General features: G+C 46.1%; 2 protein-coding genes across 4 annotated transcripts in view; both read right to left on the minus strand.

The window, feature by feature from the left end:
• Positions 1 to 2,892: 2,892 nt before the first annotated feature.
• Positions 2,893 to 14,407, minus strand: LOC108094306 (phospholipase D2). The gene is given in 10 exon segments (XM_017194827.2): positions 2,893 to 3,349; positions 3,750 to 3,988; positions 4,051 to 4,388; positions 4,463 to 4,588; positions 4,646 to 5,892; positions 6,045 to 6,821; positions 7,012 to 7,525; positions 7,942 to 8,425; positions 8,428 to 8,544; positions 13,347 to 14,407. Coding segments are annotated over 10 exon segments (4,077 nt in total). The 5' UTR covers positions 13,480 to 14,407; the 3' UTR covers positions 2,893 to 3,247.
• Positions 14,408 to 17,884: 3,477 nt separating this feature from the next.
• Positions 17,885 to 26,350, minus strand: part of LOC108094294 (7SK snRNA methylphosphate capping enzyme bin3) — a 37,697-nt gene continuing 29,231 nt past the window's right edge. For all 3 annotated transcript variants that reach the window (XM_017194798.2, XM_017194799.2, XM_017194797.2), the window contains 6 exons: positions 24,625 to 25,757; positions 22,020 to 23,301; positions 21,106 to 21,304; positions 19,921 to 21,038; positions 19,692 to 19,838; positions 17,885 to 19,622 (listed from right to left, as the gene is read on the minus strand). In XM_017194798.2, the coding sequence (XP_017050287.1) occupies positions 18,843 to 19,622; positions 19,692 to 19,838; positions 19,921 to 21,038; positions 21,106 to 21,304; positions 22,020 to 23,301; positions 24,625 to 25,250 (4,152 nt within the window). In that variant the 5' untranslated portion in view covers positions 25,251 to 25,757 and the 3' untranslated portion in view covers positions 17,885 to 18,842. The remainder of the gene's footprint in view (positions 19,623 to 19,691; positions 19,839 to 19,920; positions 21,039 to 21,105; positions 21,305 to 22,019; positions 23,302 to 24,624; positions 25,758 to 26,350) is intronic.

The raw sequence follows: 26,350 nt of genomic DNA on the forward strand, positions 1-26,350 counted from the left end.
TGGCGAGTGGGGCCGAGTGGAGTGGGAGTGGGCCGAGCGCCATAGCCCCACCCGAAGTGGGTCCGACGGCTGCCGAAGCGGCGGCCGAGTCCCGCCCGAGTGGCTCAACCAACTAGAACCGGGCACAAATCAAGATACGAAGCTCGCGAGGCAAGAACGAAGGCAACGAACTGCCGTTCGTTTTTTGGCGCCCCACGAGGGGCTTTCTCGAAAGAGGGGAGGGAGGGGGAGGTTTAGCGTGCAGTGTGTTCACTTTTGATTTCTGTGCAGCGGCAGCAGGTTTTCGAGAGAGTGGTTAAGAGAGAGGAGGCGCTAGGGGAAACCGGGAGAGCTTGTTGCGCCGCAATGTGTGAATGTGTGCGTGCTTGAACTTCTGGGGAAGTTCAGCAAATCGGTTTTTCGGTTACTCAGCATTTGGGGGCTTGATAGTTGGGTAGCAACTTCCGATGTTTCCGCGGGTGTTTGAGTAGGTGGCAAGTTCACTCACACATACACGCATGCCGAGCTGCAGCTACCTGTTGATATGTGTGGGAACTAATCAGAATACGAAAGGTTCCAGCTCGAAACCGGTTCACCCAACCGAGCATAATGATTATTTTTGAAAACATTGGCTCGAGTTTGAAGCTAAACACAAACGTATGGACAATATGCAGCCATATTTAATGCTTTCGTTAATTTCGTTATAGCCCATTCATTTCATAGAGCTAAAAGAGTCAAGAATAAAGACAAAAGCACGAGGTTGGCATGGAAAAAATTTAAAAGTAAACAAGCAAAGGCAAAAACCAAACAATAACAAAACAATAGCAAGAGAGCTCACTAATACAATCCCAAATCGCAACGGTTATCAGTGACCAAAGAGAGGGAGAGAGAAAGAGAGCGATCAGCTCACTCACACAGAAACCAAAGTCACGTCAAGAAAGCAAAAACAAACCTCCAGAAACTTGGCCTGCTGGAGGAAAACATGGAGCAAAGGGGAATGGGTAGGGGGGCGAAAAATCAAACACAACACGTGCTTTTATTACGATACGGGCAAGTGTGCGTACGTGTGTGTGATGCAACTGCGAGAGAATGCAAAAACGGGTGGGACAAAGACGACGCATGCTTACGAGAGCTTTTTGCGGGTGTGTGCGAGTGCGACATAACTCGTTTGGCCAGCGTTTTTGTTCTAATTCTGCTAAGAATATTTTGGTACTTTTTTGACTCTTCACTGCTCTAAACTTGTGAAGCTAATCATTGAATTAAAGATAAAGGATTTTCGAGGAATACAACACAACAAACCATAAACTCAACACATAGAATTCTTAAACCAACCAAACTCTTCATTAAACACAAGTTAGTCACTACATATGTACATAGGTAGATCGGTTTCTATCCAAACAACAAACAATCAAAAAAACTATACAAGTTAGCAAAAAAATGCACGATACGCGAATGCACTGCGTGAGAGCAAGAAACAAACTAAGTTTGCGTTATTCATTTACAAGTGCATTTTCCGCAAAGCATTGCAACAGAGAGAGAAGCAGAGATAATAATAAGAAAGGGAACAAATTTCAGGGCATTAGAAGAAGTCGTTCAAAATTTCATTGCATTTTTTGTTTTACTGGGAACGAATTATTCAAAATTATGCATCCTTTAAATACTACATTTTAACATTAAGTTTGCTCACACTTTTAAAAACATTACAAAAAGATACTTTTTCAACATGTTTCCTAGCAACAGTTGTTGCGGCAACATTTTCCCAGACTCATGTTCCAAACGACGATCGTCCGGTATTGAAGTCATCTCTGCAGTCACAGCAATCAGCTTTAGTCAGCTAGCAATTTAAATCAAACAGTGCTGCCGTTTTGCCTTATTTATAGTTGACTAATTACAACTAATTTTTTGTCGGACAGTGACAATATTTGTCACTGCTGACTATAGATACTTTATAGTCGCAGAATTAAATAAGTGACTTCAAGAAGATACGAGGAGTGTCTTCCAAATTTAAGTTCCGAAAATAATTTAGAAGTAACGAAGATGTATCCTTTCAGAAGGTACAAAGAATTTTCTGCCAGAAGTTATGAAGAAGTGTCCTAGAGAAGTAACTGCCGCCACATTTCCTGAAGTGACAGATATGTCTTTAATATCAAGTTTATATCAAGTTAGCAGATCATCTATTTGTCTAAAAAAATTTAGATGCAAGTTAGTAATAGAAAAAAGTGTAAACTTCAACTTCGGTAGTCGATAGAATTTTAACAACTTTAGTTTTTATTGTAATTACAGAAGAATCCGCTTATAGCGACTTTCAAGGGACCGACGATTTTTCGTCGTTATACCCGGAAGACGCACTAAGCAGAAGGATTTAAGTGTATAAGTCTGTCTGGGGACCAATTAAGCCATCGAATTTTCGTCGCAATACCCAGACGGACACTATAACCGGAGTCGTTATAACAGGATTCTACTGTATAGCATTACAATAACGAAAATCGACTCGACTCGCATATAGTTGCCGATCCGGAATGCAAGGATTTTAAAATAGACTGATAGCTAGGCACGGTATGGACATGCCGTGTTATTCTGATTAAAAATACACTACATTGTATACTAAATTTTTTTGTCGGGAATACCACTTTTGCTCCTTTAAAAACTCTAGGGTCTAGACCCTCTCCCTGCAAGTGTAAACACATTCGGAGAGCGTCGATTTTGTGTAATAATCTTTGGTAAAAATCTAAGGTTAAACCAAATATAAGCGAATAAAAACAAATTGGTCGTGCTCAAAATTGTACGCAAGCATTCAATGTTAAACGAGAGCTAAATTATAATTACTCACATTAAATCTATGTAAAAATCCCTTAACCAAGGAAACAGAATATGTAGATAAGACCTTAAGAAAGAATTAACAACGGCATGATATAACAATTCAGACCTGTATTTATTCATTTGCACTTCATATCACTTTAATAAACATCTGTAAATCGGTCTAAAATACTGTTTAAACATTATAAAAAAGAATAACAACAAGGATCTAAGACTACTTGAGGACATAGACAAACAGAGTAAAATAAATAAACTATTGTTAGGGCATAACTGCGTACTTGGTAAGATCTAGAGTAACCTACGGGTACTGTTCAACATACAATATATAAAGTGTATGTCCTGGCAATGACAAGCGTTCAATTTAAGCGCGTTGGTTGGGTGGGGCTGTAATTGATTATAGGTGTTTCAAGGAATTCTTATAGCTAGTTGCCTCTTGGAGACATTTGGCAGACTATGTCCATACAGAGGTAGGAATGAGGCCCTCCTTGCTGGTTCCGGGCGGCGTGAGCACCTCTTTGTTGAGAAACTCCAATGGCAGGTTGACCAGATAACCCTAAAACAAGCAGTGAGATTTGGATATCAATAAACAGTTTTGGGTTTGTTCTTTATTAAAAGTGGCTACCCCCATAACAAAAATGTCTCTCAAATTTCGTTAACATTTTATATTAAATGTCAGAACTATGTTTTTAGTTTTGCTATGATATTAGGAAATGATTTAGGGGCTCCTTAAATTTAGCGCTTAATAAAGCTTTTCGAAATATGACGCGCAATTATGGTTAGTACCTCAAACAAATAAAAAAAAGGAATCTCTCCATGAATGCAACAAAGTTTTAAAGTTTATAACGAATTAGAATAAAAAAAGCATCAAGTTTATCTTTAACAAAAATCATAGAACATCTTTTTTTCACCGCTAGAATTATCAGAATACATTTACCACCAGGAAGCCTACCTACCTGAATTTCGTTGGCTCGGTTGGCGGCCAGCTCGGGCTCCGTTTTTGAGAGCGGCGGCTCTTCCTGGTACTTGCGGAGACTGGCAAAGGTCTTCACAAAGTCCGTGGGAATGCATTTGAACACCTCGTCGTAGATCTCCGTGTTCCGTGTCGAGGTCCTGCGCCAGGTGCCGTGCCAGAACTTGTCGCAGATGGGATCGCTGATGTCCAGATCGGAGCGACTATCTCCCTCCAGGAGGCCTGCATGACGGTATGAGAGGATGAGTAAGACCGTCAAGGATACTTAAAAGCAAATAGCCTACCCAAGTGCTCCTTAAACAGGTACTTGCGCAGGCGTCCGGCGAACACTCCGCTCGGGTACTTTTTGCCGTTCATGCGGCCATCCTCGAACTCCTCGTCCATCATGAGGGCCGCTATCTCGGAGTCCCGCTTCCCGATCATCGAGCGGTCGTTGATGTTCGCCGAGCCGCATATCACCACGCGATCGTCGGCGATCAGAAGCTTTGAGTGCACGTAAATCAGCTCCGTGATGGGCGTGTTGTTCAGGAAGGAGTGGTTGCGCAGGCTGTGGAACGAGATGTAGTTCTGCGGCTCAGCAACGCCCGCCTCCTGCAGGCGGGTCAGAATCGCGGTGCGTCCCCTGGACAAAAGGGGGAAGGGATACATTGCATTTGAATACGCAATCAGCAAAGAGACACTCTGCTGGAAGCTCACCTAGAAATTGAAGCGTAGTTCCAGTGCGTGATGGCCCTGACTGCAATGCCCGTGCTGCCACCCACGTCGCCCTCGAACCCTGGCAGGAGCGGCATTATCACATAAACGCGGAAGGTCTTTCGTTCCCTGAAAGAATCACGAGTTAGAGCGGCTAGTCACTGGATAGGAACGAGGTTAACCCACTTGTGCGCGCGCACGATCCGCTTGAAGAGGGTCTCCCCGATCTGGTTGCGCACGTTGTTGTGCGGCCCCGGCACGCCCATGCCCTGCTGCATGGTGATGAAGAATTGGTTCTCGATGTACACGTAGTGCTGCGCCTTGGTGATCGTCTGGATGTAGGCGTCGTGGATGCTCTGCTCCACCAGGTCCGCCTCGATGAAGCCGCAGCTCCAGGCGGAGACGCTGCGCAGCAGCTGGCACGTGACCCGCTTCTGGCGGCCCTGCTGCAGGTGCGGATTGAGGCGCATCTGGTGGTAGCTCTTGGGCATCAGGTAGGGGAAGCGCGTGTTGTCGCGCAGCTTCTCCAACTTCATGGCGTTCCAGCGCTGGATGAAGTGGCGCGCCACGTCCCGGGCGGAGGCCCCCACCACACAGAGGCCCACGTCGTGCCAGGGCATCCGGGGCGTGGTCGTCCGGTCGATGATGTCCACGAACGGCGAGTTGAGGTTCATCCAGTCCTTGAGTATGAAGTTGGAGTAGTCCTTGCCGAACCAGTACTTCGCCTGGCCGTAGAACTCGCTGAGTATTTGCGTGCTGCTGGCGGTCACCGCCGCCTCCTGTCCGCCACAGGCGGCGTTCAGGGTGAGCCGGTCCGCGTGGTCCGTCACGTCCTCCGACTCGATGGTGAACACCTCGCCGGGCTTCTCTTCCGCCGCCTCCGTGGCTGTGAGCCGCTGCATGAAGTCCTTGCCCATGCGGGCGCCTTTCATCGCGTTGTTCTTCAGCCGATCGAGCATGTTCTTCCGCTCCATTTCGGGCGTGTTCAGCTTCATCCCCTCCAGCGCCACACTCGACTCCCCTCCGGGCGTCTCCCCGGGACTCGAAACCAGCGTCGTCGGTATCAGCAGGCGGTCGCCGGGCTTCAGGGTCCTCAGCTCTATGCTGGTACTGGGCACATCCGCCGCAGGAGACGGAGACCGCTCCTTGGCCGACGTCTCGTAGTGGGCGTTCCGCGAGGACTTTCGCGACCCGAACGCCGAGTCCGTGTCGTCCTTGCTGAAGTACAGGCTGGGCGTGCGGCGCGTGCTGCCAGAAAAGGAGGCCGTTGATATGCTGCCCAGGTCCGTGAGGCGGTGGTGGTGGTCGTCCCAGCGACCGTAGCACAGGTCAATGCCCCCCATGAACGCATAGGTCTGGTCGATCACCACTATCTTCTCATGATGCGCCCACAGCAAAATCCCGCCTCTTGCGTGGTCCGGGTGTCGCATGACCTGCAGGAAAAGTTCGGTACGGTAAGTTTGGTACAAAAAAATTTATCTTAAGTACGGCTCTTTGAACGGATTGGATGTTTAAGTTGGCAGGATATAGTAAGAACCAATCTGAATGGCTTTCCACAATCGATAACCAAACTTATTGAACCCACCTTGATGTTCTCGTGCTTGGCCAGCGTGGACTTGCTGTAGTAGCTGTTGATGCCGAGGGCCATTTCGACCTCCTTGTAGAGCAGCACGAAGACGCGCACTCCCTGCTCGGCCTTGCGCAGCAGGATCTTGTCCAGCCGCCAGTAGTCGCCGTCGAGGGCGGGGCGCTTCATGTAGATCTCGGGGCTGAGCCACCAGTCGGCGATGTAGATCTCCTCGAGGGCGGCCTCCAGGCCGTCGGCCACGGCGGACATGTACTGGGCGCCGTCCACGTACCACGTGGCATGGGTGTTGGCGCGCATCGGCGCGAAGGACATGTGCGGATTGGGGAGCGTGAAGTCGCGCGCGTACGAGTTGGCGGTGTTCTTGAGGTACTGCATCCACTCCTTGCACTTGCGCCGCGTCCAGCACTTGAGCACGATGTGCCGGTTGTTGGTCAGGATCTGCAGGCCCTTGCGCATGCCCGTCTGGTAGATGCCGGTGGACACGTCGAAGCCCTGGTCGAAGAGGATCACCGCCCGGATGCTGCCGTCCGTCGGCCGGATGTAGCCGAAGCAGGTCTCCTTCACGAAGAACCAGCGGCTGCGCCACGTGCCGCAGACCACGTCGGAGCAGAAGTAGTTGCAGCGCACGCAGCAGTTCTTCTGGAAGCAGCCGAAGAAGTTGCAGCCCGCCTGTCCCGGTCTCGTGGAGCCCGTCCGCTTCAGGATCACGCCCTCCTTGCCCTTGATGCCCATGCCCGGCACGAACGACACGTTCGACGCCTCAACGAAGTTCAGCTGTGAGTTCAAGGCAATATTTGGATGATTAGTTAAATTCTTGGTTTTAAACTTATTGGTTTCCTTAATCACTATTAACTATCTAAAATGTTTGCCCAGTCATTATCGAAAACCTCCCGGGTTTCATTACTAATTCTACAGTCCAATTTAGGCCAACTTTATCAGAAAGTGTTTATCACTGAACACTTACCGTTTCGTGGTGAGATCGGTACAGACTGATGTTCAGCAGGTTGTACAGGTAGTCCTCCAGCTGCTTGATCCTGACACCCAGGTTCTCCACGGTGACCAGACTCTCCGGGCGGTTGGGGAATCGCGGCAGCTTGCGCTTCTTCTTTTTCTTGCGCTTCTTCTGAATGCGACGGGGCGTGAACCCCGCCAGGATCGAACTGTGACTGGGAGTGACTATGGCCATCGCATTGTGGCCGTTACTGTTGGCGGTTTTGCTGCTGTGGCCCTCCCCTCCCGAGGGAGTGCTGGTCTGCTTCACCTTCGTGTGGGCGGGCAGGTCCTTCAGCGTGGACTCATCGGCCATCTGGCTGGCGGTGGCCTTCAGCGTGGTGCGCTTCTCCTTGTGACTGCGGCTGGGGAAGGGAATGTTCAGCGAGGTGCGGAAGAAGCTCAGTTGCTGGTGCAGCGAGTTGAAGTGCTTGTAGCGCCGCTTGATCGTCCACTTGAAGGGGCCGTGGGTCAGCTCGATGGTGTACCTGACCAAAGGATAAAAAGGCGTGTGAGAACAGTATCAGCACATAAACACAACCTAGGTTGCGGTATGTTTAACAATGGTTTTTTTTGCAAAGAACTTCTACGATCTGTTCACATTATGTTTTTGAACACAAATTACATTTATAATTGCTAGACCGACAGTATGTTTATTTTGTATTTTAAAATTTAAATACAGTCCGGTGGGATTTTGTCATTTTGTTTAATATATTTTCTTTGCTATCTAGAAAAGTTCATTATAAAATCCCTTGCTGAGGGTATTATTATTTTAGATTAATAACCGAAAGTTTGTGATCTGTGTTCCTGGATTATTTGGGAACCCAGCTCAATATAAGTTTAAAGTTTAAACCTTAAAATATGTTTTGCTATGAGCACACACACACCAGTAAAAGCCACTTACAGATTGGGATTGAGCAGATGTGTTGTGACGCTGCGCTCCGTGTCGACGATCCGGACGTGGATCTCGCGTCCCGGGATGAAGACCTTGCGCTGGAACGAGTTGAACTTGACACTGGGCCCGTAGATGCTGGTGAAGGGAATTTCGTGGCGCAGCACCACACTGTTGTTCTCCTCGTCGTCGAACTCCTCATCGTCGTCGTCGGTCTCCTTGCGCTCCACCAGCACCGGCTTGTCGCCCACGTTGGACAGGATGGTGACCGAGTCCGGGAAGGCCAGGGTCTCGTCGTACTCGGACTCGACCAGGGAGAACTGGAACTCGGGCAGGCAGCGGTTCTGCTGCTCGGCCGCCGTGTCGTCCGTGCAGTCCCGGAACACCTCCTCCTCCTCGACGTTGGAGTCCTCCGCCGAGCCATCCGCCTCCCCGCTCCCGCGCTCGACGTCCGAGTCGGTGGTTGCGTAGGGCGGAAGGACCGCCCCCCGCCGCGAGCCTCTGCCATCGCCTCGAACTGGGCAAAGTAGTAGGAACTGTCTATATCATCGTAGCCTCTGTTCACATAGCCTGCGAAGTGCGTGGGCCGGTACACATCGTCCGTGGGATATTCAACTGAAACGGGACGGGAGCTGTGATTAATGAAAGGCACACAAACAATCAATGTACGTTTTAGAAGATAGTAAGAACCAACAGAAAAACGAATAAGTGTCCGAATTATAAACATATGTACTGAATATTTTACATTGTGCAGGTGACGCGAACTTGCATTTATCTCAATTGCTTTGTTCGGAAAAAAGATCATTTTTCTTTAAGCTAAACTTTATATTCAATTGCTGGATAGGTAATCTCACAGGAAGATTATCGTTTTATTAACTGCTGTACAACAAATTCATCGGATTTTGACAAGCTTAGCCAGGGCCGGCGGAAGGCTTGGGTATTATGGGTAGTACTACCCGCCTGAAACTTCTGAAGGTGGGTAATTACCCACTTGAAAAACAGAGATGAAAACCTTAAAGTGATCTTAAAAATTGACTTAGCAAATAAAGAAACATAAAATCAGTTCAGAACAATATGTTAAATTTTATTAAAAATTCATGAGACGACCCCCGCCTATCGTTTGTCCGGAGAATAACCCACCTGGAATCAAAACGTTTCGCCGGCCCTGAGCTTAGCAGCACTCTTGGTAAGCGACTTTTGAAATTACTTAGCTTTTAATATATAATATAATATAATATCGAATAGCTCCCTTCCCTTTGGGAAAAAAACGGGGAAAAAATGTCCCGTTGTTTTTATCATCTAACATGATTTTTGGCAGGTGGGATTTTTTCAACAGAAATTATGTTTTATTATGTTTTTTATCATACAAACTGGAATATCCAGTTTTTAAGACGATTAAATTAAGGAAACCAATTTCATTAAAATCGGAATACTTTATCATGTAGCTGAGATAGGAAATATTGAAAAATCTCTACAAAATGAATGGGTCAAAATTATAAGATCGTTGTTATTTCTCGTACATATACATACATACATATAGTAGGGGAGAAGTGGGGGTTGTGGGCATGGGTCGGTTGTGGGCACCCCTACGTAGGTATATTTTCACAAAATGAAGATTGACTTTTGTTGGTAATGTCATTCGCAAGCAATTACCCTATGTATGATTTATGCCAAATATCAAAGTAAACGAACGCGTTTGCTTTTTGAAATGAACGAATTGGTTTTTTTTGTGCTTGGAAAAGGTGGTGAAACTTTATTCAAAGATTTTCAATAGTGTATCAATTAAAGTGAATCGATTAAAAAGGTATGTGTAATGCATTTTTATTTAGTCAAAGCATTATACTAAATGGAACAATATCGATTTGAACCAAAAAAATTTATGCAAACACATTTTTTAATTACTTCTTAATGTCTGCGAAAGTTGGTTGTGGGCACCAAAATTGGGTGAGTTGTGGGCACCCGTTTTTTTTTTTTGGCAAATTTTTTTATTACCTACAATTTCTTGTAAAATTGTTTTCAAAATTTGTTTGGAACCCTCTAGAACATTCTTGTAGAAATCTTAGGCTCTTGGAAAAGGATCCTCTCCCGCTGAGAGGGATTATCACTCAATTGTGACATCTGCGATCGAGCTTTTCTTCCGAAATGTGTGGACATGCGGGGCAGTCATTATACATGTCAAAATTGTGTTTCCGACGATGAATAACGCCTATGTCGTCTTTGAAATAAATAAATTGTCATTTTGTTGATATTGGTTGTGGTTTTTTTTTCCATATTATTCCATTTGCAGCTTTTTTTCCCAGGGTGCCCACAACCCCCCAAAAAAAATTTTAGCTGAAAATTACGATTTTACAAAAGTCCATATGAAATTTTTTCGCATGACAAAATCAAGTATGTTTCTTCATAATTAGTTAGCTTAGGTCTCTAGCTTTACACAGATACCCATATGTCCAAATAATATGCACTAGTTCGGTAATTATAAGCCAAAAACAAAACTATGCCCACAACCCCCACATCTCCCCTACACATAATCGCTAACGTTGTAAGGATCGAACTAACGAACGAAAACAATCTTGTTTTTATAGATTTCTACATTTAAGTTCTAACTGGGTATCGGTGGCAAAAATTATGATGTGGAAAAGTCGGGAAATGCTTATCTACATACTATTTAGTGAAAATATGGAAATTATCATACGCCAAAATAAACTTCAAACAACTATTTGTTATATATACCAGCAGTGTATATTGTGTTTCTTTTAAGGCCTTATCAGTACTCGCACGACATACGAAAGTACTTCGACCAGTTCTAGGCTCCGGCTCTCAATTACCCAAATTAACTTTTGCGGTTCCAACCAAAGGGAACCTATGCTCACTAATTCTACACTTACAGCTGTGCACCTTTCGTTCTGTGAGTCGAGCACAGAACACTGATAACTCCATCGAGTGCATAGTTAAAGTCGGAGCTTTTCTGGCCTTCCTTAACCGCTGTAAGTTGTAACCATTAAATCGTAACAACTGGCGCATGTTATCTCCACTCGAAACAGAAGCTCGCCCAAGGTCACAGCTCACGACATGTGTTGTAGTTGAGCTCAGTTAATTTCGGGCGAACTTGACATAGGAACTCGCTCGAACCTTGGGGCTAATTCGAGCTGAGTACACAAGATGCCATCTCTCTCAGCAAATCTTCTATTTAAGTGCACGTGAGTCGTCTGCTGATAAGAGAATTTATGTTTTCACTTCTCCCAAAGGCACATGACATGCGGATCTGGAAAACCCTATGCATATCCCAACAATATTGTTTCGTTCAGAACTCTTTTGGCCGAATGACATTTAGATAGAGAGCCCAAATAAAACTGCGCAACTGATAGATTACGAGATACTGCACAGTAGGTAGAGCCGCACAATGATGGTTAAATGGGTTTATGGATGTGGCATTGCTTCACAAAAGAGCACAGGGAAAGCTGTCGTTATCGCTGACAGTAATAAATTACATAAATCAGATTTTAGTCAGGTACTTTGATTAGCACTCGATAACAGGTGTCCTCAACCCGGACGCAGTGTATTAACATTTCCCCTTATATTCGTAAATGTATACAATTCGAAAAAGTACAACGCTCTTTAAATTCATAAAGCCCCCATGCTGGTATAGGTTTGATGGACATTAACTTCAAGTTCGATATTCCCCTTTCTAATCTAACATCTAATTATAAGAACAAACTCGAGCAAGTGCAAAGGTTTTGCCTATGAGCGTCAATAACCTATGGCATTGGGGGATTACTCATCGACCCTATCTTCAGGGGTGCCATTAAAGTCTTACCGAGAAACTGCCACAGTCGTAGACTTTTTAATGGACAAGTTAGTTTGGCAGGCATTCTCGGGAGTAGACCTAAATTTGTTTCTCCAGAAGAGGCAAAAACAAAGAGTGTGCCATTTACCTTATCGCCGAGCTTTTTTTTCGTTATCAGCACGAAGTTACCAAACAAAATATACTTGAACCGAGTGCCAGAAATAGGAGCTCCTTTGTATGCCTTGACATTCTTAGATGTGCGATAAATCGCGGAATATAAAATAACTTTGAAATGATGAAAGGTTTCCTTAATTAGTAGCCAGTTCGATAATGTAAATTGTGGATATAAACGTTAAATACTAGAGCATTTCTTATGTCATCGACCTCGGTTAAGTGAAATTAAAGAGGCTCTAATAAAAGTTAACAGCCTATTCAATAAAATTCCGAGTTCTTGACACCTTTTCACTTTCGTAGCTCGTTCTTTGCGGAATTCATTAGCACATTCGCTCAGTTGTGTATATAAACTTTAAATATCTTGAAATACTTTAATAAACACTTATTTGCCATTTAGATAAGTTTAAAGAGTAATGAAACAATATTGTGAAAAATATATAAATTGTTATCATAAAAACAAAATCAATCCATCGGGCAAAAGGTTGCCGATGATGATTTAATGAGTGTTTATTGTAAAACATATGCAAATATAAAACTCCAGTATATGTATTTAAGTTTTACTTCCTGTTGATAATGGTTCAGAATGAAAAGTACTTTACTTAAAATAGTTTTTAAAGAAATAAATAAAAGAATTTATAGAAAGGGGAAAAACAGGGTTCAAAGTACTTCAAATCGATTAGGAAAAATTACGCCTTATCAGTCTAAGTAGCAAGTATTTAACAGATATCATTTTCTTAGTATAAAAAAGGTTTGCCTTCTCAGAAACGTTGTCAGATAATAACCTCACATGCACTTTAACAGTAAGTTGAAAAGCCGAGGCCTGCAATCAGGAATCTGGTTTATTTACAGGGTTTTGCAATTGGGGTGTAGACACAAAACAGTCCCCCCTGAAAAGGTCTTTAAACCCCGCGAACGAATATTATATCTGACCTACACACAATGCCAAAGAAATCGAAACTTCCTGCTGTAAACTCGAGTGAGTGCAAATGTAAATAAGGCACAATACATTTATAGCATTATGGGTTGGTTGCTTTTGGCGTGTCATGCATTTTAAAATCGGTTATGATTCATTAACTAATGGCACCGTTAGGCGGAGGTCCGACACGCGATTGGTGGGGCAAGAAGTTGGCGGTGGCTTATATAAGGCCAAGGAAATGGTAAATGCTTTGTTAGTTTGTTATTTAGGCAACTTGGCCGTTATCAGTTCTTTGTTGTCCCAATAATTTTGTTTTCCTCAACAACACCCTTTATTTTAGCACTCCCCAATAAAGCATATGCAAATTCTGCGTCAAGAAAATTTTCCTTTTTGGAAAACCAGTTCTAAGGCTGATGATATTCCACAAACTGGTTGACTCTTATCTCACGACGGTGACGGTGACGCAGAACCTCGAAATTTCGTCTCCGTGCCGAGAGTTAGATAATCTATGCCCCACGTATCTCAATCTGTAGATGACATTACCCATGCTGGCCATCAGCTGCGAAATGCTGCGCCGATGACGTCGCACCTGCAAGGGCGCCTCCGGTGGCAAGTGCAGTTGCAGCGGCGAGTCGCCATTGTGGCCGCTGCCTTTGGTGTCCACGGTCTTGGCCATCACTGTTTGCGTGCGTAATTTCGATGGGCTAATTAGGTTCGCTTTATTTTATTTTTGGTTTTACTGGTTTTGGTTTTATTGGTGCTCGTTGATGTCGCCTACAGCTCATTTTTGCATTCGCATCCGCGGTCTGCATATGTAAACTGTTTCGGTTCTGGCGGCCTGCGGTGGCTAATTAAACCAGGAATTATAATTACCGCATTTACGTTTGTCGATTGATGCAGGGAGTAACTGATTGATCTGCCATGAAGCTCGATTGAGTGGGGGATGCAAAGCTTAAAGCGATTTTTGTGGGCCGAAAATTAAACGAGCGGCTCTAATAAAGGATTGTGTTGATTGTACATTATTTATGGATTTTAGAATAATGTGCTTACAAATTTTAAATGCAATTACTTTATTTTTATGTAAACCATCATCTAGTTTTATGAATGGCAATAATTTCAGTTGAAACTTCTATAAATTAATGTCCTCTTTCGGCCACATCAAAAATGCCCTGCTCTGAAAAATAATTAATTAAATTTTTATCATGGCATTTCGTTATCTTTGCGTAAACACAAGCTCGAGTTTTGCAAATACAACAAGCCCTGAATGTTTCGTGGGTTGTTTATATTTCGTTCGTATTTGGCTTTTGGCGCTTCCAGCTCATAAATGTTTTGCACAATGGCCAACGAACACACGCACAAATTATTGGATATTTTCTGCTTTCGCATATTTCACTTTTGGCACTTGGCTTCATTAAAGTAAAATGGCCCGTAATTGCGGCTTGTTTTTTCTGCAGCATGTGGGATTTCGGAAGCTTTCTTTTGTATCGCACAGATGCATCTCAGGCGGAGACTGCGGAATTGTCACGTTTGCATGTGGTAGGCAGCATTTTTGTTTACTTTTCGGGCCGCCGACTAACGGAAGTTGCAGAGCCGAAATTAGCGCGACGTCGCATTAAGACCGCCAAGAAAGAGAGAAATGCCACGCGAAAGCCAGAACAAGTCTCACCACTCACACTCGGAGCCCCGGCAAAAAGCTCTCATTACCGCCCCACGATCGGCGGTCCGAGATCTGCGATCCGCGAAATACGTTGCGCCAACGTTGCCGTCACTCCGCTTAATAATATTAACCACAATATTAACCAAACTTCGCGCCGCTGGCCAAAGCTCCTACCGCTCAAAGCGGTTAACGGCTGAGAGAGCGAGAGCGCGCTGCCGCCAGCTTGGCGAAAGAGCGGGACAGACTGAGGCAGACTTTTGGCTAAACAGCTGCGAACTCCAAAACAGCTGGCAAAGCTTTGCGCTGTTCCCCGAGCCACTGGAAATGCGATACCCCGAAAACCTTTCCACGATCTTGGCATCTTGTGCAAAAACCAAACTCTGGCTCTGGCCACAAGGTCATCCGGAGAGCAAAAGAACCAGTTCTCGCGCGGAATGTTGCGCGAGCTTTGCAAAGCTTTCTTAGGGGTTCACAAACCTTTCCAAAACGCTGATCGAGTGCGAGTTCTATTGTAGGACCCGCAAAACCGCCACCTCCAATGAGTCACATCCCCACTTATAGTGAGCTTGTAACTGTGCTTTGTATCTATTTTCGACTATCTTATCAGCGCAATCGCTGTAATCAGTTCCCATTATTTGTACGACCCCAATGAGAAGCCCGGCTAAATGCAGCGAATTACAATTATGTTTTCGATTAGATTAGCCCACGTGGAGCAACTAAATGTCAACAACATAATTGATTGACACCTCCTGCGGGTCATAATCGAAAATATATGTGTACTATCTGTTTTAGTAGGGTGATTTGTTGGAATAATCAGTGATATAACGCCAACTGGAACGTAAGGCAAATTACACGGTTGAAAACATGTTTTTATTTTTTAATTAATCTTTACCTAATGGCAGGGGCGGACGCAGGGGGGTGTTTGGGGGTCCGGACCCCCCCCAAAATCGCAGACTTTTTCAAATTCCCTTACAGCACACGGCCTTTCAACCATATAAACTACAAATTTTGATTTGACCGGACCCCCCCCAAACGAAAAATTTTTTCGACCGGACCCCCCCAAAATTTTTTTCTGCGTCCGCCCCTGCCTAATGGCAATTAACAAAAATGTACGTTTTACTTTTGAGAATCGTTGCGACGAGAACAAAACAGAAACTTGCTAGGAATACAGTACATTCAATAAATGGTTCTCTGTTAAAAATCAAAAGCAAAGTCAAAAGTGCAAATGTTGGGGTCAGATAAGATAAGTGCCTTAAGAAGGCACTCCTAGCACTGAATATTCATAGTACATATTGGCTTTAGGGCAACATCACCTATTTTGCGGCTGAGGTGACTGCTGGCACGACCTTTAAAATTTCATTGTCATGGATAGCATGAAAACTGTGTCAAAACCCAACACACTGGGCAGCAACATAAAAACATTGAGAAATCTCTATTTCTATATTATTCTTGTAGAAATATTTTCCCTTGACTATTAGAAACATATTACAAGTTCTTCTATTTGTAAACACAAAAATATTATCCTATCTGTGAGGCACAAATTTTGTTATCAGAAATTATTGATAGTAAAAGACTATCTTCACTACTTTCTCAACTTGTTAAAAGAAGTGTTTATAGTTTTTTCGAAAAGAAATACGGTAAAAAGTAACCAAAATGATCTATGTATCTGGTAAACCCTAACACTGTTCTTAACGGTGCTTAGTTGTGGCACAATAGCTTCATTTCCATTGAACACAGCTCCAGTAAAACATTTTCAATTTATCACTACATATTTTGAATTTTAAAAGCTTTTTAATTGTATAAATGGAAGCACAATTTCACAGCGCTTCGTTACTACGTGGACGAGTATTCTCACAGAGGCAAATAATAAACTAATAAATTACTTAAATGGCTGTTGCTAATAATAATAGTTCCGGTATGTTTTATTGTCATTAACTACAGTTAAGCCTAAGAAACATATGCTGTAGATGATCTATAGTGTAGAACAAAGCTGAACACGCCTTGGTTTCAGAGTCTTATGTAAATTTAAGTGGCAGTTTGGAATAAATTTGGTTGAGAAATTGCATCTTGGCGCAACAAAGCTCTCTTAAATTGCGAAGTATTGAGTTGCGCAAAAGTTTGAATATTTCATAGACATTTATTGCTATCTTAGCTGGCTCTACATATGGTATTTATCGGTTTCTTATCACCTTAGATATCGCGATTTATTGAATACACGAATCTATGTCACATGGGGTTTACTTGCACGCACTTTCTCCAAGAAGATTTCCTTCATTTCTTTAGAATCATTTTACACAATCTTGACTTACATTTGACGATACAAATCAGCTTATCAATTTATTAGCACTTACACAGCGGTTTCCTCCAAGCGATGAAAACAATTTAAATTCGTAATCCGACGTGAAATGTTGTGGCTCAAGTTTTCCAGCTCCGAATCCTAACTGTACTGTGAATCACACACATTCACTCCCAGTGGGTTATATATACATATGCTTATATGTATATATACATGGTTTATATGTCAGACTTAACACTCCGATAATTAAAGCAATAAGAGCCACTCAATTGGGGCGCCACATGAACACGTTAAGTTGCACAGAAACTCAATTAAAAAATATTAAGATTTTATTCAAACGCACACACACACACTTCTGGTTATTGATTTTGAAGGAGACCTTCTTGGCAAACTTGAAATCTTTACAAGCGACTGTTTTTGTTTGTTGAGAGAGCGACGACCAGCGTCTCCAAAAGTCCAAATGGAAACTGAGTAAAACCCGGACGAATGTGGAACGGAGACCGATCAGCAAAGATTTCTCACTGGAAGCGATGAGAGAGAGAAAGTGAGAGAGCCGGACACATAGCTCTAGTTTATTTACTAAGAATTCCTTAATTTTGTTTATTTGCTCTGTCCCTGTTTTGTATGAACAATTACCGAAATATAGGCAATTTAATTGAAGTTTTTTCTTTATCTCAGTTTGTGCTTCCCGCTTGCCGATTTCCATGTGCTGCAGAACCCACTTGACTTATTTGGCTGACTGGCGTTTTAAGAGTGAGCTTTTGCCTGGAAAGCTTAACGTTCCGAGCGAGGCAGATAGTTAGACAGACAGAGAGAAAATTCGCGGACGATCAAGCAGCTGATTTGGCAAACTGTTATACGAAGCTCATACTTCAATCCGCGGAGCTGTTAAAATTTAAAAAGGCCCCTCAACCACAGTAGTAAAAAACTCGATTTTTCTTCCAAAACTAAAAAAAGTGACAAATCTAAAAATAAAGAGGCCAAAAAGAATTTCAAGACTGAATTTCAAACACTTTAAAAATGGTCGATTTGAAGAGGACCGCTGATTAATTGAAATAAGAGTTCAAAAATCTTAAAAGCAGTCCATTGGTCCCAAATCCCCAAATTCAAAAAACATATTTGTCAAAATTTCAATATAATATTGTTTATTTTCTATTTAGATATCTTTTTAATTCTTTCGACTACATAAATTTTCATTTTCTCAGAAAAGAGTAAATTATTCCATTAAAATGTTTCAAAAACATAGCAGACATAACTTAAGTTCCGCTTACCTCGTAGAAGGTGGAGAGGGGATGGGGGAAGATCGATTCTTGCTATTGATGATACTTGAAATTTAATGTTACACTTGCTTAGCTATAACCACTGCGTAACCTAATGTAAATAATTTTAAGCATACTCTCACGTGCTTAAGGCTTAATATTATAACGTATTGTATTTTCTTTGCTTTGCCAGTGTGTTTGCTTTATTTAGATTTTGTTTTTACATTCCCTTGCAGCATTTTCATATTTTTTGCTTCGCCAAAATGTTAATCAAAAATAGTTGAATTTCATGGGATGTTTTCACGTTTCCAAAACATTTTATAGCACAGTATAGTAAGTTATTTAAAGCTACAGCTTGTCGTATGTGTTGGTGAGTGTTGGTGGGTGTGCCTGTATATGTACCTACATATGTATATACGTGTGAGCGTGTTTGTGTTTGTATTGCTTATGGTGGATTTAAAACTAGGATTACAATTGAACTGCCAACAGGATCAAATCAAGTGTTCACTATAAAGCATTTTAGCAAAAATGAATAGCCTTATTTATAAAGACTACAATATATGTACCTAAACACATGCATCTCTGTTCAAATTGTATATATAGATCTGTATATATTTGTATATATATTCATTCCGTTAAATTACAATATATAAAAATATATACGCACATTATACCATAGAAAATCATAAGCGTCTTGTTTACGGTTACATTGAATTTTTTTTGAATTCCTTTCGAAAACCCCTTGTGGTCTTCTTAAGCTTTTTCGGTTTTTTCGATTTTTTTCTTTTTGACACATTTTTCCTCTTGGACAGGCCATCCGACATGTTCTAGGCATCCGACAGATCACAATCGGCCGCTCCGCCGTTCCCTCCGCCGCCAGTCGAGGACTTCTGCTCGTCGTCCATGAGGGCGTCTACGAACTCGCCGGCCGCCTCGTGGTGATTCACCTGCGGCGACGAGGAGCTCTCCCCGCAGTTGGTGGCGTACACATGTCGCCGACTGCCCCCGGGCAGCTGGTTGGAGTCGTCCGTGTCCGCGTCGCGGATCGAGTTGAACGCGTTGCACGCGTTGGCGTTCGGCGAGCAGGTGTCGTCGTTCGGCGGGTAGACGTGCCGGTGGTAGCTGCCGCCGCCACTGCCCCCGCCCCCGCTGCCCTCGCCGTCCAGCTCCGCGTCGCGCACGCTCCCGAAGACCGGCGTGTGCGAGCTGCTCTTGCGCAGCGAGGCCGGCGGCGACCAGACGGTCTGGTAGAGCGGCGAGGCGAACACGTACATGTGGTTGAGATACTCCATGTCGTAGCTGGGCTGGTACGAGTCCGTCTCCAGGGGGTTGTACGTCGGCTGGTACATCGGGGTCTGCCGGCAGCTGGCCGAGCCCGAGGCGCTGCCCGCGTAGTGCGGCGTGTCGTAGTTCTGCGACCGGCTGGAGCTGCTGAGCAGCAGGTGGGCGTGCCCGCTGTGGCTGCCGCCCGCGCTGCTGCCCCCGCCGCCCATCCGATGGGCGGGCAGGGTCGCGTAGATGCCGCGGTACGCCTCGTAGGGGGTCTGCGGGTAGTAGGCGTCGCTCCAGCGCACGTGGTTCGGCGTGTAGTCCCCCTTCGCGTACAGCTGATGGGGGTAAGACATAAGGGCAATGGTTAGTTTACAAATAGACCAACAGACTAATCAGTATCCCACCTGGATGGGTCGGCAGAATCCCTTGTTCATGTGCCGCGGCACTCCGAGAGTGTAGCTGTGGCTGAATCCCACCTCCGAGCTGAGCAAGTACTCGTGGAACTTGTTGGGGAAGAACTCGATCTGCTTGTAGTTGTTGTAGATCTCCGGCTGCAATGGTGGACAAGGATAAGCGTTACCAAGTGCTCTTCATAAGGAAGAAGTAAGGGGAAAATGTAGTTAACTAACTCACCGTTAGGTTCTTCTTCTTCTTGTAGCTGGCCCAGTTCTGGGCCTCAAGGATGAGCTTGCCGCCGGGACGCAGCTGGTTGAACATGCGCTTGAAGGCCATCTTCAAGCCGTTGTCCCCGAAGTTGAGATGGATCCACTTGGTGACGGAGAGACACAGGATGAGATCGTATTGCTGCGAGTCGTTGGCCATCAGCGACTCGTCCTTGAGCACATAGTTGGTGTGTCGGAAGAAGACGTTCGCCGGGAACAAATTCTTGTTGCCGAGCATGTGCGGCGACTTGCCCGCCAGCGGCAGATGGGGCACTCCGCCGTAGGTCAGCGGGAACGAGATGGGGAAGAACTCGTGCGGCTTGACGAGCAGGGCGTCCAGCTTCTGCTGCTGCTGCAGCTGCTCCAGGTCATGGTGGTGGTGATGGTGGTGGTGGTGATGGTGATGCTGGTGCAGGGCTGCTTGCTGCACCTTGCGTCGCTTCTTGCCGCGTCTCGTCTTCTTGTGAGCAGCTCCCGAAGCGTCCTCCTCGCAATTGGCTTCCGCCTTCTCGGGCGGCGTTGAGTCCGCCTTCCCTTCGGCCGTCACCTCCACCTTGACCTCCGGAAGCTTCTCCTCCTTGGGGATTCTCACGAAGATCGACAGATTCCGTCGTGCCCGGGCAACCAGCTCGCGATCGATGTCGATGCCGACGATGGTTTTGGGCGCCAGGTGCCTGGCCACCGTGATGGTCATGTGGCCGACGTTGCAGCCGATGTCCAGGATGTCCTTGTTCTGGAACAACTCGACGTGGCGCTGGAACACCTGCAGGCGCACGTCCCGGAACTCGTTCAGCTGCCGGAAGTCCACGTAGCGGTCGAAGTTGCCGTAGCGGTACTTCAGCCCGTCGGCCCGAAACTTGGGCAGCACCTTGAGCGGGGGAATCAGGGCCGGCTCCAGCATGAGCGTACTGGTCACTGGGGCCTGGGCTGCGCTCCCGGGCACTGCCGGTCCATCGGCCATGCTGGTGTCCACTCCGGCCAGGGAATCCTGCTCGCCGGCCGTGTGCGAGGTGGCCGCCGAGGTGGTGCTCAGCGGACTGCCCAGCCCGTGATCAGGCAGGTCGGGCGTGTCGTCCCGGGGAATCTCCACTGCAAGATCAGAGATCAGGATTCGGGTTTAAAGGGGATACTCTCTTTCGGGGATCAGGGGACTCACCTTCGATAAGGGGCAACTGCTTTGGCGGCAGCTCCTCGACGGGACTCAGCAGCTCCGACTCGCTGAAGGACGTCGACCGGCGCGTGTTGGGCTTCCTGGCTCCGCTGGGCTGCAGGATGCGCGGCGGCCGCTTCCAGGCGCCGGGTTGCGGCACCACCGGACTGACGATCTTGTCCATGGCATCGTGTCGATGGAATTTCTGCGGGAAAAGTAATCGATTCCTGTTTGAGTACCCGTTGGTTGGACTCTAAAATTTAATAGTTCTGCTTTTGCTACTGCCTGAATCTGAATACAAAACAAATTCCAATTTTTTTTCAAGTGGACTGTTCGTTCTTTAAACAGAGTCGAACTTAAAGAAGAAAAATAATTATTATTAGAACTTATGCCTTCAGACCCTCGAGTTAGTTTTGCCTTTTACATTTGTATGTACCATATGTACATAAACAAAAAGAAAAACAAGTAAACAAATACAAAGTATCTGACTGATTTGATATCAGATATTTTGCAAATATGTATAGCTTTATTTTTCCCTAAATTTTCTTTTTTTTTTAAGTTATCTAATTTTTTTTGTTTGTATTCATATTATTTTTTAATTTATAATAGTTGCTAGTTAGGTCTGCCGAATTAAATAATATACACATATGTATTTCTATTTACGTGGTATTGGGGTTTGGGAATCTGGTAGTCATTTCCAAAAACAATGTGGCAAAGCCAAAATACCGAAATCGGGAAACGGAAAACTGACAAAAGCAATCAAAACAAAAGCAGCGATTGACTTGCTGCCAAACCGCAACAACAACGGGTGCTCTCCCTCACCCTCCTCCAGCCCCTTCCACAATCCACAAACTTTCTCTCTCTGCTCCCCACTCATTAAAACCAGTTTCGTTGCCACCACGTTCCGCGTTCATACTCACCTTGCTCTTTTGCGAATTGTTGCTCTCGCTGATTTTCCTCTTCCTGCCACTGCCTCCACCTCCGCCGCTGCCCACGCTGGCAGCGCTGCTGCTGCCGAAGCTCAGTCCCGTGCCGCCGACGCCGTAGCACGTGCTCGCTAAATCCAGTCTCAGGTCTCGGCTGGCCTGCGCCCGACGTTCTGCCAGCGTCGACGCCACTGCCATTGTGGCCGACGTGGCCGAGCAGCTGAGCAGCATCTCATCTGCCGGCGGCTCAGCAGCAGCAGAAGGCGGTGCAGCCGAGGGCGCTTCATTCGAAACATTAGCCACATGTTGCTGCGGCGACGACGTCGCTGTCGGCGCTGCGGTCTGTTCCACTTGCTCCTCGGCCGCCGTTGCTGTCGCTGTCTCGGTCGGCGTAGGTGTGGGCATTTCTGCGGTCGATGTCGACGTAGACGCCGACTGCGGAGAGTGCACATGCGCCTGCTGGTGGCCCGTTTCCGCCGTTTCGCCTGTCGCCGGAGCAGCGGACTCGCTCAGCAGCAGACTGCCGCCGACGTTGACGGGCGCTGCCACCGGCGACGCCGCCAGCGAAGAGGTGGCCGTGGGCAGAGGCTCGTCGCCTAGCTCTCCCCCACCGCCGCCCTCGTCCCCTGCGTGCGAGGTGTTGTTCGAGTCGAAGCGACGCCGCTTGCGGTTCTTCCGCGTGCGGTGGTGGTGCTGCCGGTGGTGCAGCATTCCCCCGCCCCCGCCTCCGCCACGCTTCATCGGCGACGTCAGCTGCTTCTCGTACTCCATCGAGTCGACGGGATCCAGCAGGTGGAGCGGATCGTGGATGTTGGGCGGTATGATCACCTCCACCTTCGGGGGCGTGGTGATGGGCGACTGGCGGGGCGTGGTCGCCGGAGTATTGTTGCTGGACGAGGCGTTCGACGTGTTCTCGTTCTGCAGCGAGTTGAGGTTGAGCGGGTCGGAGATGTTGCCGCCCAGCAGGAACTTGGTCGGCGGCACAATCACCTCCTTGCGCAGTCGCTTCTCCGGCAGAAAGAACTTGGAGCGGCCGCAGCAGTAGTGCACCGCGTTGCCCGCCCCCACGCTGCCCGCGATGCTGCTGTTGCCGCTCAGCGAGCTGGTGTCCTTGCTGCTCTGCGCCTCCTTGCAGGACGCTGCCCCGCCCCCTGCCACTCCGCCAGCGCCCCCGGCCACTCCCGCTCCGCCCGCCGAGCTGCCGTTGCAGCCCGTCACCAGGCAGCAGGTGTGGTTCGCATTGTTCCCGGCGCACAGCACGTGATGGTGGTGACCCCTGGGAGAGAATCGAAGAAGAAGAAGAAGAAGAAAAGGACACGGATTAGAGTTGCAGATGCCAAGGACTCAACTTGAGACTTTTAACCTGATCTGAAGACCAGCTTTGAGGCATAAAAAATACTTTTATAATACAGTCGAATCCCGATAATTCGTACCCCGCTAAATCGAAAATCGCGAAAATTCGTAAAAAAAAAAATTCTGTTCCCTTGAAAAAAAATCGTTAATTCGTAAAAATTCCATACATTTTGGACCCCTCGTTAATTCGAAGTATTTGGCGCAACGCAAAGAATATTGAACCTCTTATAAATCGTAATTTTGTTTCGTAACCTCTTATAAATCGTAATGCGATGCGAAATTTTTTGTAGCACCGTTAGATTTTGCAGACAGATATGCCGCCTTTTTGTCGCTATGCATCATGAATTTGGTGTTTCTCTCGCTGTTATAATTTTGTTATTGTTTAATTTTGCTTTAATTTAAAAAACGTACAAATGAATGTACATACTTATAATTTTTGTTTAATTTTAATAAAGTTAAATATGTACATATGTAAACATGATGTGAAATGTAAAAACCCCGTTTAATCGACTCTTTCATTTTTGAGCCCCGTTAAATAGAAATCTCGATAAATTGAATTCCCATCTAATTCGTAAAAAAAAAGTCATCACCTTTGGCATTTCGAATTATCGGGACTTGACTGTATTTATTTTGGCTACTCCTTTTTATTTTAAATTGTCATGATATGCTCTGATATTTACGTATCCATTTCCACATCCCATAGAAAGCAACCAGCGAACTTAACAATAATAAAAGCAACCAGCGAATTTAACAATAATAAAAGCTTAGTTCAGAAAGTCGAAGTTGTTTTTTTTACCCTTTTGCTTATTGAATACCTAGCAGTTATAAATAGTGACAAAATCTTAATAAAATCACTCTTGACGCCAATTTTGAACTACGGATTCTTAATCATGACCGCAAAACCCTGAATATTTAAACAATATTTATGTATCTTAAAAACAAAACAATTTTACCTTTTATGAAACCACAAACTACGATCCCCTGTGAGGAAACTAAATTTTATTGAAAGACAGAAAAGTATGCATACTTCAGTGCGAAGTAAAGCTAATTAGTCACCTGATTAACCTTTTAGTAAGTGGGCTAAAGCAATAGAGACCTTTTAACAAAAGCACTCCATGATCTCCGGAAATTTAGTTGTCTCCCTTTAGAGCCCTTTTCGTGGTTTATCTTCTCCTAGTTGGTCGGAATCCCAGCCTGCCTAGTTTCGGAATCCCCTTCCGAAATCCTGCAAAATTCCAGCACTCACCTGTGCGTCAGCATCTTCTTGTAGAGCTGCATGGTTCCTCCCCCGCCGGCTCCTCCCGCGGCGGAGTTCTGCGCCAGCCGCGTATTGTGGTGGTGGTGGTGTCCACCGCCTCCCGTTCCCGCATGGTGGGCGCCACCGCCGCCGCCGCCACCGCCTCCGTGGTGGGCGTTTCCGGCGTTGCCATGATGACTGACGCCACCGGCGGCAACCTGATTCTTGTTCTGGATGTTCTGGATGTTCTCGAGATCGGCCTTGTGGGCTGCCGCCGCCCCCGTGGGCAGGAGGGGCGTGGCCGGGGCGGAGGAGCCCGCGGACTGGGCCTGGGCGCTGCTGGCGCCGACGCAGGCGCTGGCGTTGTGCTTGCCGCCGGCCTTGTGCTGCCGCTTGCCCCAGGCCTTGTTGCGGTTCTTGGGGCCCTGCTGCTGCTGCGGGGCGCGGAACTGGTGGTGCTGGGCCGCCTGCGACTTGCCGGGCAGCGGGGTGGGGGACTTGGACTTGCCGCCGGCTGCCTCCGGCTGCTTCGGATGGGGCTCCTGGCGGGGATTCTGCTCCAGGCGCAGCGCGGGCGCCATGCTGGATCTGGTTACGCGACAATCTCCGGGACTGCCGCTGAGCCGCTTTTCCATATTTCCCTAGTGGCGCCTTGGCATAGCTTAACCCTAACTGTTAAATTCTACTGGTGAGCACCTGGGCTCGGCTTTTCACAAGCCCACTTTTCCACTATCACTTAAATACACGCGTTTCGAGTGTTTCACTTCGGCTTTCACTTAATTGTCTGCACTGGAATCCGCTTTTATCACAAGGATATTCCGATACACTTTGGCCGCACTTAACGACTTTTTCCCGAGAGGCTTGCTCCTTTGTGTGTTGTTATTTGATTACGGTCGAATGTCCATCAATGTAAAAATATGTTGTGTTTGCTTTACGTTCGGGCAGCCGGACGACGGCTGGATGTTATTACTGCACTCGAAATTGCATTCTTTGGGTTAACGAGTACTTTATTTGCGTTGAAACTTCAACCGTTTTCACTTTCACTGTTAAATATTTTATTGAAATTATCCATTTTGGCGAGCACGCTTATGCAAACTGTTCACAAGCCGAGCTCCTTGGCTATCCACTCCGCTTCGCAGGATCTGCAAGAGTCGAAAGGTAAATTGGGGAAAATTAATTGTGGAATTCTAGTGCATCTCAATAAAGTAAATGGGATTAGTGTGTTCTGCCAGCAGCTTTGGCTGATTTTTCAGCACTCGAACAGAGCAGCATTTTGCATTCATTATTTGCATAGACCAAAACAGGATGGAACCTGGAGAAGTGGAGCCGTAGAACCAGCAGAGAACAAGTCAAAGCCAGCCAGCCAGCCAGCCAGCCAGCCAGGCAACCAGCCAACCAACTAACGACACAAACGAGCTTTGAAAAATTGAGTGCAAACGGAGCTGTATACCCCGATTCCGTGTCCCTCGTCCTCGTGCCCCTTGCGGCCGTGTCTAGCCCGGTATTAATATTTACATGGCAAATTGTGGCTGGAACTGAGAGGCTTCTCTCGGGGCTCCCTCCCTCCTGCTCCTGCTCCCCCTCCGCCCAGTCGGTTCCTTACCTCGTTCGTTTTGGCGGTTTTGTGGATTGCAACTAACAACCGGGGCAGACACACGAACCCCTCAATCCCCCTCTCCAACACCCCACACCCCACCCCACTCCATTCGGAGTTAACCGAAAAATACCACCAGTC

The sequence above is a fragment of the Drosophila ficusphila genome, unplaced genomic scaffold, assembly GCF_018152265.1.
Source record: "Drosophila ficusphila isolate 14025-0441.05 unplaced genomic scaffold, ASM1815226v1 contig_414, whole genome shotgun sequence".
NCBI lineage: Eukaryota > Metazoa > Arthropoda > Insecta > Diptera > Drosophilidae > Drosophila > Drosophila ficusphila.